Source organism: Musca domestica, unplaced genomic scaffold (assembly GCF_030504385.1).
Source record: "Musca domestica strain aabys unplaced genomic scaffold, Musca_domestica.polishedcontigs.V.1.1 354, whole genome shotgun sequence".
Taxonomy (NCBI): domain Eukaryota; kingdom Metazoa; phylum Arthropoda; class Insecta; order Diptera; family Muscidae; genus Musca; species Musca domestica.
This window is the reverse complement of record NW_026712317.1, coordinates 65,713-77,586: the sequence shown is the minus strand read 5'-3', so window position 1 is coordinate 77,586 and position 11,874 is coordinate 65,713. Positions and strand designations below refer to the sequence as shown.

Sequence of the window (11,874 nt, the reverse complement as noted above, 5' to 3'; positions counted from 1 at the left end):
ATATTTCTAAAAAAAATTCGCTTTCATAGATAATCCTCTGAAAAATATTTTTAAAAAATTCGCGTTCATAGATAGTCCTCTGAAAAATATTTTTAAAAAATTCGCGTTCATAGATAAACCTCCACGATTATAGATAGTCTCTCAAAAATAGTTTTAAAAAATCCACGTTTATAGATAGTCTCTCAAAAATAATTTTTAAAAAATCCATGTTTATATATACTCTCTCAAAAATAGTTTTTAAAAAATCCACGTTTATAGATAGTCTCTCAAAAATAGATATAGATAGTCACTCAAAAGTAATTTTTAAAAAATCTACGTTTGCAGATAGTCCTCTAAAACTATATTAAAATAGACAGTCTCTCAAAAAAATATTTTTGAAAAATTCACGTTTATAGAAAGTTCTCTAAAAACAGGCTTTTAAAAAATCTACGTCTATTGATAGGCCTATGAAAAATATTTTTACAAAATCCTTTGAAAAATATTTTTGAAATATCCACGCTTAAAGACAGAACCTCAAAAATAATCCACGGTTAAAGGAAGTGATTTGAAAAATATTTTAAAAAAGAAAGTTTATAGAAAGTCCTTTGAAAAATATTTTCAAAGAAGCAAATTTATAGAAAGTCCTTTGAAATATATTTTTAAAAAATCCACATTTATAGATAGTCCTTTGAAAAATACTTTTAAAAAATCCACATTTATGGACTATCTATATTTATAGATAGTCCTTTGAAAAATATTTAAAAAAAAAAAAAAAGTTTCTTGATAAACTCTCAAAAATAATTTAAAAAACACGTATTTTGATAAACGCTCAAAAATAATTTTAATCATTTTATAGATAGTTTTTACAAAAAAATTTTTTTTTAAAAACCCACGATTGTAAAATAGTAAATTTTTCAAAAAAACCACGTTTATAGTCAATTCCTCAAAAAAAAAAAAAAAACATTTTAAAAGTTTACATTAATATATACGCCCTTAAAAATATTTAAAAAAAAAATCGTCGTTTATAGATAGTCACCTTTTTTGAAAAAACCTCTAAAATAATTTTTAAAAAATTCACGTTCTTGATGAACACTCTAAAAATATTTAAAAAGAAAACCGAGTTAATATAAAAATAGTTTTTTAATAATCTCTCGAAAAAAAAAAAACTCTCATTGACCCACAATTTCAAATTATTTATTTCCTCTGGATTTTTGAAAAATCCACATTTACTGGTTGTCCCTCATCAGTTTGAATATTATATAAATCTCCATAACCTTTTAGTTTTAATAGACTTTTTTTTATTTCTTGAAATCATTGACCCAAAATTCCAAATTATTTTCTTCTACTCATTCTACAATACCCCTCAAAAGCCATAAATTGTTTTCCCAAAAATTCCATTACTTTTTCAATCCAAGTCATGTTAACTCCATAAAAGTAATAAAAATAATAATAATAACACATATTTTCTATTATCCCCCAGGAGCAATTGCATGAAATGAGTTTTATTGTTGCAACATCATAACTTCAATTTAAAATTTTTGCTTTTTTCGAGTTTCGTTTCCTTAACGAATTTTCCAGGGCAATAGTGAAAAACAAGCACTCATATCATATCCCAAGGAGGAAATCCAACAAATAATTTTTGACTTTAACTCTCATATTGCACTACGGACACTAACAACACACACACACTCACACACACTTTTACTCTTTGCAATGTATTTTATTATGCAATGGATAATTGCAATTTATTTCTCATTGTTTTTTTTTTTTTAGTGAAAACAATTCCGAACAGCTATTGACTTGAGTAACACTTTTGAGGAGTGAAAAAAATAAGTTTGTATGGAATATAGAAATAATGGAAATAGAAAAATGAAATTCGTTTGACTGAAGGCTCTCTGGGGAGTTGAGATGAGAAACGGATGAGATAAGAGAATGACATGGATTTGTTAAAGAATATTTTTATAGAATTAGAAAATAGTTTAATTTCTTTACATCTCGGCGTACTTAAATAGTCCTTTAAAAAATATTTAAAAAATCTACGTTTATAAAAAACTGTTTTGAAAAATATTGAAATGAAACTACGTTAGAATATATTTACAAAAAAAAAAATTGATAATTTTTCTATAGAAAACTCCGGCTATCGATAATTTTTCTATAGAATAATCAGACTATCGATAATTTTTCTATAGAAAAATCCGACTATCGATAATTTTTCTATAGAAAAATCCGACTATCGATAATTTTTCTAAAGAAAAATCCGACTATCGATAATTTTTCTATAGAAAAATCCGACTATCGATAATTTTTCTATAGAAAAATACAATTATCGATAATTTTTTTATAGAAAAATATTGCTATCGATAATTTTTCTCCAGAAAAATCGTACTATCGAAATTTTTTTCTATAGAAAAATCGCAATATCGATAATATTTCTATAGAAAATATTACTATCAATAATTTTTCTATAGAAAGTTCTTACTATCAATAATTTTTCTATAGAAAAATCGTACTATCGATAATTTTTCCATAGAAAAATATTACTATCGACAGTTTTTTCTATAGAAAAATATTACTATCGATAGTTTTTTTCTATAGAAAAATATTACTATCGATAAGTTTTCTATAGAAAAATCAGCCTATCGATAATTTTCCTATAGAAAAATATTACTATCGATAATTTTTCTATAGAAAAATATTACTATCGATAATTTTTCTATAGAAAAATATTACTATCGATAATTTTTCTATAGAAAAGTCCGACTATCGATAATTTTTCTATAGAAAAATCCGACTATCGATAATTTTTCTATAGAAAAATCCGACTATCGACAATTTTTCTATAGAAAAATCCGACTATCGATAATTTTTCTATAGAAAAATCCGACTATCGATAATTTTTCTATAGAAAAATCTGGCTATCGATAATCTTTCTACTGAAAAATCTGGCTATCGACAATTTTCCTACTGAAAATTTTCATTTTCGATAATTTTTCTACTGAAAAATCTCACTATCAATAATTTTTCTAGGGAAAAATCTCATTATCGATTATTTTTCTGTGGGAAAATCTCACTTTCGATAATTTTTTAGGAAAAAATCCCATCAACAATACTTTTCCTGTGGAAAAATCTCACTATCGATAATTTTTCTAATCTTGCTATCGATAATTTTTCTAAGTCACTATCGATAATTTCTTATTAGAAAATTTGGCTAGGGGTTTACATCTGTCAGCAAAAATGACTGATGGGTTTTAACTTGTTTTAAAAAATTTCGAAATTATTTCAAAACTCATGTTTTTGAATAAAAATCCATACTTGTGAGAAATTTTGTAAACTTTTTTAGGTTGACCTTTGAAGGTCTGCTATCTACAACGGACCTCTAGAACATCTTTTATCAATAGAATATATTTTCAGCTTCCTTCCTTTCCCCCTTAGCCTTACCCTTCTCATCTATTCCACTTCATTATGTTGTCTAACCTTTTAACTATATTTCATCCTGGCTCTTTGCTGGTTACCAAACTTTAAGCAAACAACGACAATAACAACAAAAAACCAACAACAACAAGTTGAAGTTTTTTTCGGGTAATGTTTGAAAAAAAAACAGCATAAAAGTTATTGAGTTGTAATTGCACATTTTGTCATTGATGTAATTGTTGTTGTAGTTGTAGTAGTTTTTATTCTGGGACATGGTGTTGTTGTTATTACTGTTGTAGCTATTCTCCACAACTATAATGGGTACAATATGTAGTTCTGGGCAAAGTTATGCCGTTTGGTGGAAGGACAACCATGTCTAGCTGGTTGTAAAGAGTGTGTGAGGGAGCGGGAGAGAGGAAGTGAAGAGTAACAAGGCAAGCCGTTAAGTAAAGTTTTGTTGCCTACTTTTTGGCTTTTGTACACGTGCTGCAAATGCAATTAGTAGTAAAAAAGAAGTTTACAAGCAATCTTTGAGTGTGTGTGTGTGTGGAGAGCAAAGAAAGTTAGGGCTGTTTTTGTTGTTGTTTTAGTTTTACTGCACAACAATTGCAAGGACTTCTGGCAAATAAAATGTTTGCTGCCTTGGTGATGATGCTGCCGCTGTTGTTTTTCATTTTGGCCTCCGCTGGTTGTTAAAGTTTCTTGTTTCTCCAAACGTCTTTTTGGCTGTTGGTTTTCACAACTTCAGGCACGACTGACGGCGGCCAAGAGTTGTTGGGTTTTGTTTTTGTTTTCGCTCTTCCCAGGCACAATAAAAGATGTTGTTACAATTTCGGTTTGTTTTGTTTATATTCGACATTTTTAAGGCATCTTAACCAACACCTCAACTACCCCCAAAAGCAGCAGCCAAGACATCGAAAAGTCGTGATACAAAAACTCCAATGCAGCTGTTCGAGGCTGACTGACTTAAAAGTCATCTGGCGTGATGGCATGGAAGACAACCTCAGGAATACCATAACCAAGATGTTGTCAATGTCTTGGCTGGTCAGGTCGATACTGATGGCGATGCCGATGCCAATGCCGAAGATGCTGCTGCTGTGGGTTCTGGTTTTTGGTCCTAGTGGTGCCCTGCAGACCACATTGTAATAAAATGAAATAGTTTTACACAAAGTTAGTAGAGAAGATGGGAGGGGGCAAGGGGACCTTGAAGAAAAAATCGTGATTTAGATTACTTTTGTTTAAAGACATTTCTTGTTGAACTTTGTTCTGTGAAGAATACGAAAAAAGGAAGGAGTTGTAAAGTTCGTGGGGATTTCGAAATTTTTTAAATTAAAATAAAAAATAAACAAGTAAAAAAACTGTAAGTTCCGCCGGACCGAACTTTGAAACCTCCACCAATTTGTAAAAATTTTCAATTTTCAAAAAATTAAAATCCATTAAAAATTCTGTTAAAATCTTAAAAACCTGCATGTGCAACTTTTGTCATAAGCCTGCACAGACAATTTTCTGGCATCGGCTGTAGCATCTACCACGAACATCAAATGCCAAATTTGAAAGAATTCCGGTGAATAATGTCGCTAAAATCATCAGAATACCCTATATCGGGAGGGTACCGTTATTTGGTTCCTATACGAAGACGTGGACCTGCACGGACAATTTTCTGTCGTAGGATGTTGCATCCATTACGGATTTCAAATATCAAATTTGAAACAATTCTGGTGAAAAATTCCCCTAAAATCATTAAAATACCGAATATAGGGAGGTACTTGTATATGGGGCCTATACGAAGACCTGCACCTGCATAGACAATTTTCTGTCACAGACTGTAGTTCCCATTGCGAACTTCAAATACCAAATTTGAAAGAATTCCGGTGGATAACGTCGCTAAAATCAACAAAGTCCCGAATATCGGGAGGTACCGTTATATGGGGGCTATACGAAGACGTGGACATACATGGCCCGTTTTCTGTTTTATGCTGTAGTATCTATTACGAATTATAAGTACCATTTTTGAACTACTGAATATCGGGAGGTACCGTTATATGGGGACTATACGAAAGCGTGGACCTACATGGCCCATTTTTAATACCAAAAATTCTGCAGACATAATACACATTTGATTTGAATTTTATATGGAGGTGGTTTCGGAAATGAGTACTATAAGTCCACGAAAAGTACTAAATAGTACTATATTTGGTACAATTTGGTATTAGGTGAACAGATTGTGCCTGGACATTTGGGGGAGGATTCGGAAATGTGTCCTGTATTTGTACTAAAAGTACTAATTGGTAATAAACTTTGTGTAGGGTGACGAGATTAAATTTAATATTGAGCTTAAAATGAGGATAAAATTCAAAAATTTGATATTTGAATTACAGATGGAATCGGTGTTTGAGATTCAACGGTGGCTTTGGAAATGTATCCTGTATTTGTACGAATAGTACTAAATGGTACTAAATTTGGTATTGGCTGACAGGGAATCCCCAAATTTAATATCAAAGTCTTAATGTTGGTATCTGGTCTCTGGTGGCTTCGGAAATGTGTACTATATTTCTATGAAAAGTACTAAATTGTACTAAATTTGGTACAAATTGGTACTGGGTGGACAGGTACTGCTTAAGATCGAAAAAATTGTATTATAGTCGCTGTTCATGTGTAGCCTGGACATGTAGAGAAGAATTCAGAAATGTGTCCCGTATTTGTACGAATAGTACTAAATTTGGTATTGGGTAAAGGGATAGGGCTGGAATCCTTAAATTTGATATCAAGGTCTCTGTTGGAATCTGGATTTTATATATGGAGGTGGCTTTGGAAATGTCTACTATAATTGTACAAAAAGTACTAAATTTGGTACAGTTTGGTATTGGGTGAACAGATAGAGCTTAAAATCGAAAAATTTGTATTAAAGTCGTTGTTCATGTCTAGCCTGCACATTTGGAGGAGGATTCGGAAATGTGTCCTGTATTTGTACTAAAAGTACTAATTGGCACAAAATTTGGTATAGGGTGACGGGATGGAGTTGGAATCCTTAAATTTAATATTGAGCCTAAAATGAGGATAAAATTTTAAAATTTGATATTTGGATTACTGATGATATCGGTGTTTGAGATTCAACGGTGGCTATGGAAATGTATCCTGTATTTGTACGAATAGTACAAATTGGTACTATATTTCGTATTGAGTGACGGGATTGGGCAGTAATCCTCAAATTTGATATCAAGGTCTCTGTTGGAATCTGGATTTTATATATGGAGGTGGCTTTGGAAATGTCTACTATAATTGTACGAAAAGTACTAAATTGTACAATTTGGTATTGGGTGGACAGATACTGCTTCAAATCGAAAATTGTGCATTAAATTCGATGTTCATGTGTAGCCTGGACATATAGAGAAGGATTCGGAAATGTGTCCCGTATTTGTACGAAAAGTACTAAATGGTACCAATTTTGGTATTAAGTGACGGGATTGGGCAGGAATCCTCAAATTTGATATTGGTATCTATTGGTATCTGAATTTTACATATGGAGATGGCTTTGGAAATGTGTACTATATTTGTACGAAAAGTACTAAATTGTACTAAATTTGGTATCGGGTTAAAGAAAAGTGCTGAAATCCAGATATTTGATATAGGTGACCCTTTTTGTATGTGGTGAGGTGGTTTTTGGAAATGTGTACTGTAATTGTACGAAAAGTACTATATGGTACTAAATTTGGTACAGGATGAAAGAATAGATCTGGAATCTCTAAAATTTGAAATCGATGCCTCTGTTGGTATCTGAAATCTGGAAATGGATTTTAAAATGTGTACTATAATTATACGAATAGTACTAAATAGTACTAAATTTGGTATTGGGTAAAGCAATAGAAATGATATCCGAAAATTTGATATAGATGTAATTATTGTTGTCTGTGGTTAAGATATGGATGTTGCATTGAAAAGTGTACTACACTAGTACGAAAGGTACTGAATGGTACTATTTTTGGTATTGAGTGAAGGGATGGAGATACAATTCTGAAAATTGATATTTAGGTTACTGATGGCATCTGTGTTTGCGATTGGCGGTGTTTTGAAAATGTGTCTTTTATTTTTATGAAAAGTACTAAATAGTACCTAATTTGGTATTGGGTGAAAAGATTCGTCTAAATCTCTCAAATTTGATATTGATGCCTCTGTTAGTATCTGGAATTGATTTTGTACGAAAAGTACTAAATAGTACTAAATTTTTTATTGGGTGAAATAATAGAGCTGAAATCCTGAAAATTGATACAAATGTCCCTCTTGATGTCTGTGGTTGACAGAATGCGCTGTTTTTGGAAATGTATACTATAATTGTACGAAAAGTACCAAGTGGTATTATGTTGGTTACTGGGTGAAGGGATAAGGCTAAAATCCTTAAATTTCATATTGATGTCACTGTTGCTATAGAAAAATTATATTTTTTCTATAAAAAAGTAAAAACTAAATATTTCTATAAAATAAAAATTAATATTTTTTCTGTAGATTTTTTTTCCAATAAAAATATCCTGGGAAAGTACTCAATTTGTTTTCTCTTGAAAAAATATTTTTTTATAATTTTTTTATTAATGTTTTCAATAAAAACGTATATATTTTTTAAGAAAATCAAATCATATTTTTTTTTCTTTTGAATAATGATCTTCTTCCTTTTTTCGAAAGGAAAAAATATTTTTTATGGAAATAATTTAGTTTTTTTTTGTCAAATTTCGAAAGGTTTTCGATAGAATTGTTTGAAATCAAGATTCTGACAAAAATTGTTTCGAAAGAGGATAATATGTTCTCTATGAAAAACCACAATTTTCTATTAAAAAACAATCGTACTTCGCCTCAAAATAACCACCTGCCACACTTGCTTTTTCAAGATATGTAAATATAGAAATGAATAAAAAATTTTGGAAATTCTCTCCCACTTACCTGGCCATTTTTGTACCACATGCTGGAGGCAATGTCCAAATCGACCTCACACATCAGACGTATTTCCGAATGTTGCTCAGCATAGACGACAGACATTTCTTCCGCGTCATAGGGATTAGGCAAGATGGGTCTCAGCGGCAGCATTCTTGGCTCCTCATCGTGAGGATAATCTTCCGGCCCGCCAATTACACCCATTTGGGCATATTCATGTTGGCGTTCGGCAGCACCCTCATATTCCTCCACTTCATCGATAATGACCATGGCCTCCTTGGGAGTGTTCAATACCTCCACAGGGACACGGACGTTGGTGTGGGAGCGTTTGGTTTTCATGGCCACCGTTGAGGGTAGGATCGAATGGGTGGGCGCCACAATGGAAAGTGATGAGGTGGGACCACTTACCAGAGATTGGTTGAGATATGAATTTTGAGATTGTTGTGGTGTGAAGGGCTGGGAGGTTGCCTCTAAATCCATGCTGGTCGTGGAGAAGGAGGTATAGTCCTCTGTCAGGGCCAAAGTGCTTTCATGGTGATCTTCCTCCAGACTTTGTTTGCTCTCAACTTCCTCGGTTTCTCTGCGAGTACGTTTAGAGCTTTCTCTTTCGATTTTTACTTCATCTTCCTCCTCCTCCTTCTCCTCTTGCTGCTCATTTTGGCCATCTTTAAAGCTTTTCGTTTGATAACTATCCCTATGTTGTTGTTGCCGCATATTCGCTCTATGTTGGCTTTCCCTATTGTGTGTCTTCTTAACTTCTTTGTGTTGCAGCCGATGGGCCACATGGATTCTTTGGTGCTCTTTGTTAGTTAAAGCTTTTAAGCTTGTTTTGGCAGGAGTTTGTTTGTTTTTGTTTTTGTTTTGTGAATTCGAATAAACGTTGCGCTCATTCTTTAAAAGCATTTGGGATGGTTGTTTGTGAAGGCTTCTGGGATCCTCCGAGGAGGCTGTGGAAGAAGCGGAAATCTTTTTGGTTAAAGACGGCGAAGAAGACGACGACGACGACGAAGAGGAAGAATAGAATGAGTTGTTGGGAACAGATGAAGACAAGGGAGAAGAGAAAGAGGAGGAGGTGGAGGGGTGAGTGGCAGCGGTTTGATCATCCAGCTGATAAAGTCCTCGCTGGTGGTGATGATGAGCTGGTTTTAGAGAAGTCCTAGCTTTGGTTAGAGAATTATTGGTAGAGTGTTGTTTCTGTTTTTGTAGTTGTTGTTGTTGTTTATGATTTTCTGTTTCCTTTTGTTGTAGTTGTTGTTGTTGTTGCTTTGGTTTACAATTTTTGGCACATTTTTCTTTATTATTTACAAAATGCTCACTGAAATTATCCTCATCTTCAGTCTCGGCATCCTCCGCCTCATCTTCATCCTCGCCATCCTCCTCCTCCGCCTCCGCCTCATCCTCCATATCACTTTGCTGCTGTCCTTGCTCTCTCAATAGTTTTTGTTGTTTTTCCTGCTGCTGATAATAGAAATCTTTATGGAGTTTTAATTGTTGCAATTTATTGTCATCTAGGATGGGACGCTGGATGTCTTCGCCTTCCTGCAGCTGCTCCTCTTCGTCGCTGTCTAAAAATGGAAGGTGTTTGTTGTTGTTGTGGTGGCTCTGCATCAGGTGGTTGTAATCTTCGTTCACTGTGGCATGTTTTCGACTCCATTGTCGCGCTGTGGCTGCCGGAACTGAGGTCGATGTCAAGGAATTGGAGGCTTCTCCAATTTCTTTGGCAACGGTGGGTCTGTGTGGTTGTTGTTGCTGCTGCTGGTGAAGCTGTGGCTTGATATTCTGTTGCTGGGTATAGGAAATACCTGGAAAAAAAAGAGAAAAAAAAAATAAATTTTAAATAAATTGGAAATCAAAGGTTGAAAAAAATTCAATTCCCGGACGATTTTCAAAAAAATCCTTAGGTCCCCGAGGAAAGTTTTTTCTATAGAAAAAATTCCCCAGGCCACTGCGGCAAGTTTTTTCTATAGAAAAAAATTCCTCAGGCCACTGAGGCAAGTTTTTTCTATAGAAAAAAATTCCTCAGGCCACTGAGGCAAGTTTTTTCTATAGAAAAAAATTCCTCAGGCCACTGAGGCAAGTTTTTTCTATAGAAAAAAATTCCTCAGGAAAAATTTCCTCAGGCCACTGAGGCAAGTTTTTTCTATAGAAAAAAATTCCTCAGGTCCCTGAGGACAATTTTTTCTATAGAAAAAAATTCCTCAGGCCACTGAGGCAAGTTTTTTCCATAGAAAAAAATTCCTCAGGCCACTGAGGCAAGTTTTTTCCATAGAAAAAAATTCCTCAGGTCACTGAGGCAAGTTTTATCTATAGAAAAAAATTCCTCAGGTCACTGAGGACACTTTTTTCTATAGAAAAAAATTCCTCAGGTCACTGAGGACACTTTTTTCTATAGAAAAAAATTCCTCATGTCACTGAGGACACTTTTTTCTATAGAAAAAAATTCCTCAGGTCACTGAGGACACTTTTTTCTATAGAAAAAAATTCCTCAGGTCACTGAGGACACTTTTTTCTATAGAAAAAAATTCCTCAGGTCACTGAGGACACTTTTTTCTATAGAAAAAAATTCCTCAGGTCACTGAGGACACTTTTTTCTATAGAAAAAAATTCCTCAGGTCACTGAGGCAAGTTTTTTCTATAGAAAAAAATTCCTCAGTTCACTGAGGCAAGTTTTTTCTATAGAAAAAAATTCCTCAGTTCACTGAGGCAAGTTTTTTCTATAGAAAAAATTTCCTCAGGTCCATGAGGACACTTTTTTCTATAGAAAAAAATTCCTCAGGCCACTGAGGCAAGTTTTTTCTATAGAAAAAAATTCCTCAGGCCACTGAGGCAAGTTTTTTCTATAGAAAAAAATTCCTCAGGCCACTGAGGCAAGTTTTTTCTATAGAAAAAAATTCCTCAGGCCACTGAGGCAAGTTTTTTCTATAGAAAAAAATTCCTCAGGCCACTGAGGCAAGTTTTTTCTATAGAAAAAATTTCTCATGAAATATGCCAGAGAATTAATTAATAATAACCGGTGGCGTATGACTATTATCATTACTTATACGCCATATAACCATATTTTTTTTATTTGTCGAAGTTTATATCTTTCTTTGCCTTTAAATTCGTTCTTTATTGTTGGCTTTAAATCCACGACATTTCTTTTCAATATCTTATAAGGAAACAGATTAATGTGATTTTCCCCACTTGTATCCTTTGGATTTTGACCTCGTTATTCCCTCACATCCTTTGCTCATTGTGCGTGTCTATTTTGCAAAGACATTGCGAATCCAACAATTGGCAGGCGTATTTATAATCAGCTAAAGCCTATTTGCTTAGCACTTTATCATTTCGAAGGCAGCGCCTGACAGGAAGACTTGTTGGAAACAAAACCCCAAGATAAGCAGTGATGAGTAGGTGTATTAGGAAAGCCAAAGAGTGGCATGAGACACCACCACCACCAGTTGATTTACTATAAGTATTTAAGTCGCACAGCCTTTGAAAAGGTTTATTTTCATTTCAAGGGAATATTTAATAACGAAAATCTCATTTATCCGTTTTAAAGACCAAATGTTAAAGTGGTCTTCA

General features: G+C 33.4%; 1 protein-coding gene across 1 annotated transcript; it reads right to left on the bottom strand.

Moving 5' to 3' along the window:
* Positions 1-6,424: 6,424 nt before the first annotated feature.
* On the bottom strand, positions 6,425-11,543 carry LOC131803933 (putative uncharacterized protein DDB_G0271606). The gene is made up of 4 exons (XM_059125895.1): positions 11,531-11,543; positions 9,616-10,112; positions 8,320-9,546; positions 6,425-6,436 (listed from the first exon to the last, which is right to left on the bottom strand). Exons 1-4 carry the CDS (start codon positions 11,541-11,543, stop codon positions 6,425-6,427), a joined length of 1,749 nt encoding a protein of 582 aa, XP_058981878.1.
* Positions 11,544-11,874: the final 331 nt, after the last annotated feature.

Excerpts from the sequence above, each read along its gene's own strand:
- LOC131803933 (XM_059125895.1), bottom strand. Across the intron at positions 9,547-9,615 it reads ATAATTTCAGTGAGCATTTT|GAAACAGAAAATCATAAACA; the intron begins GTAAATAATAAA and ends CTACAACAAAAG.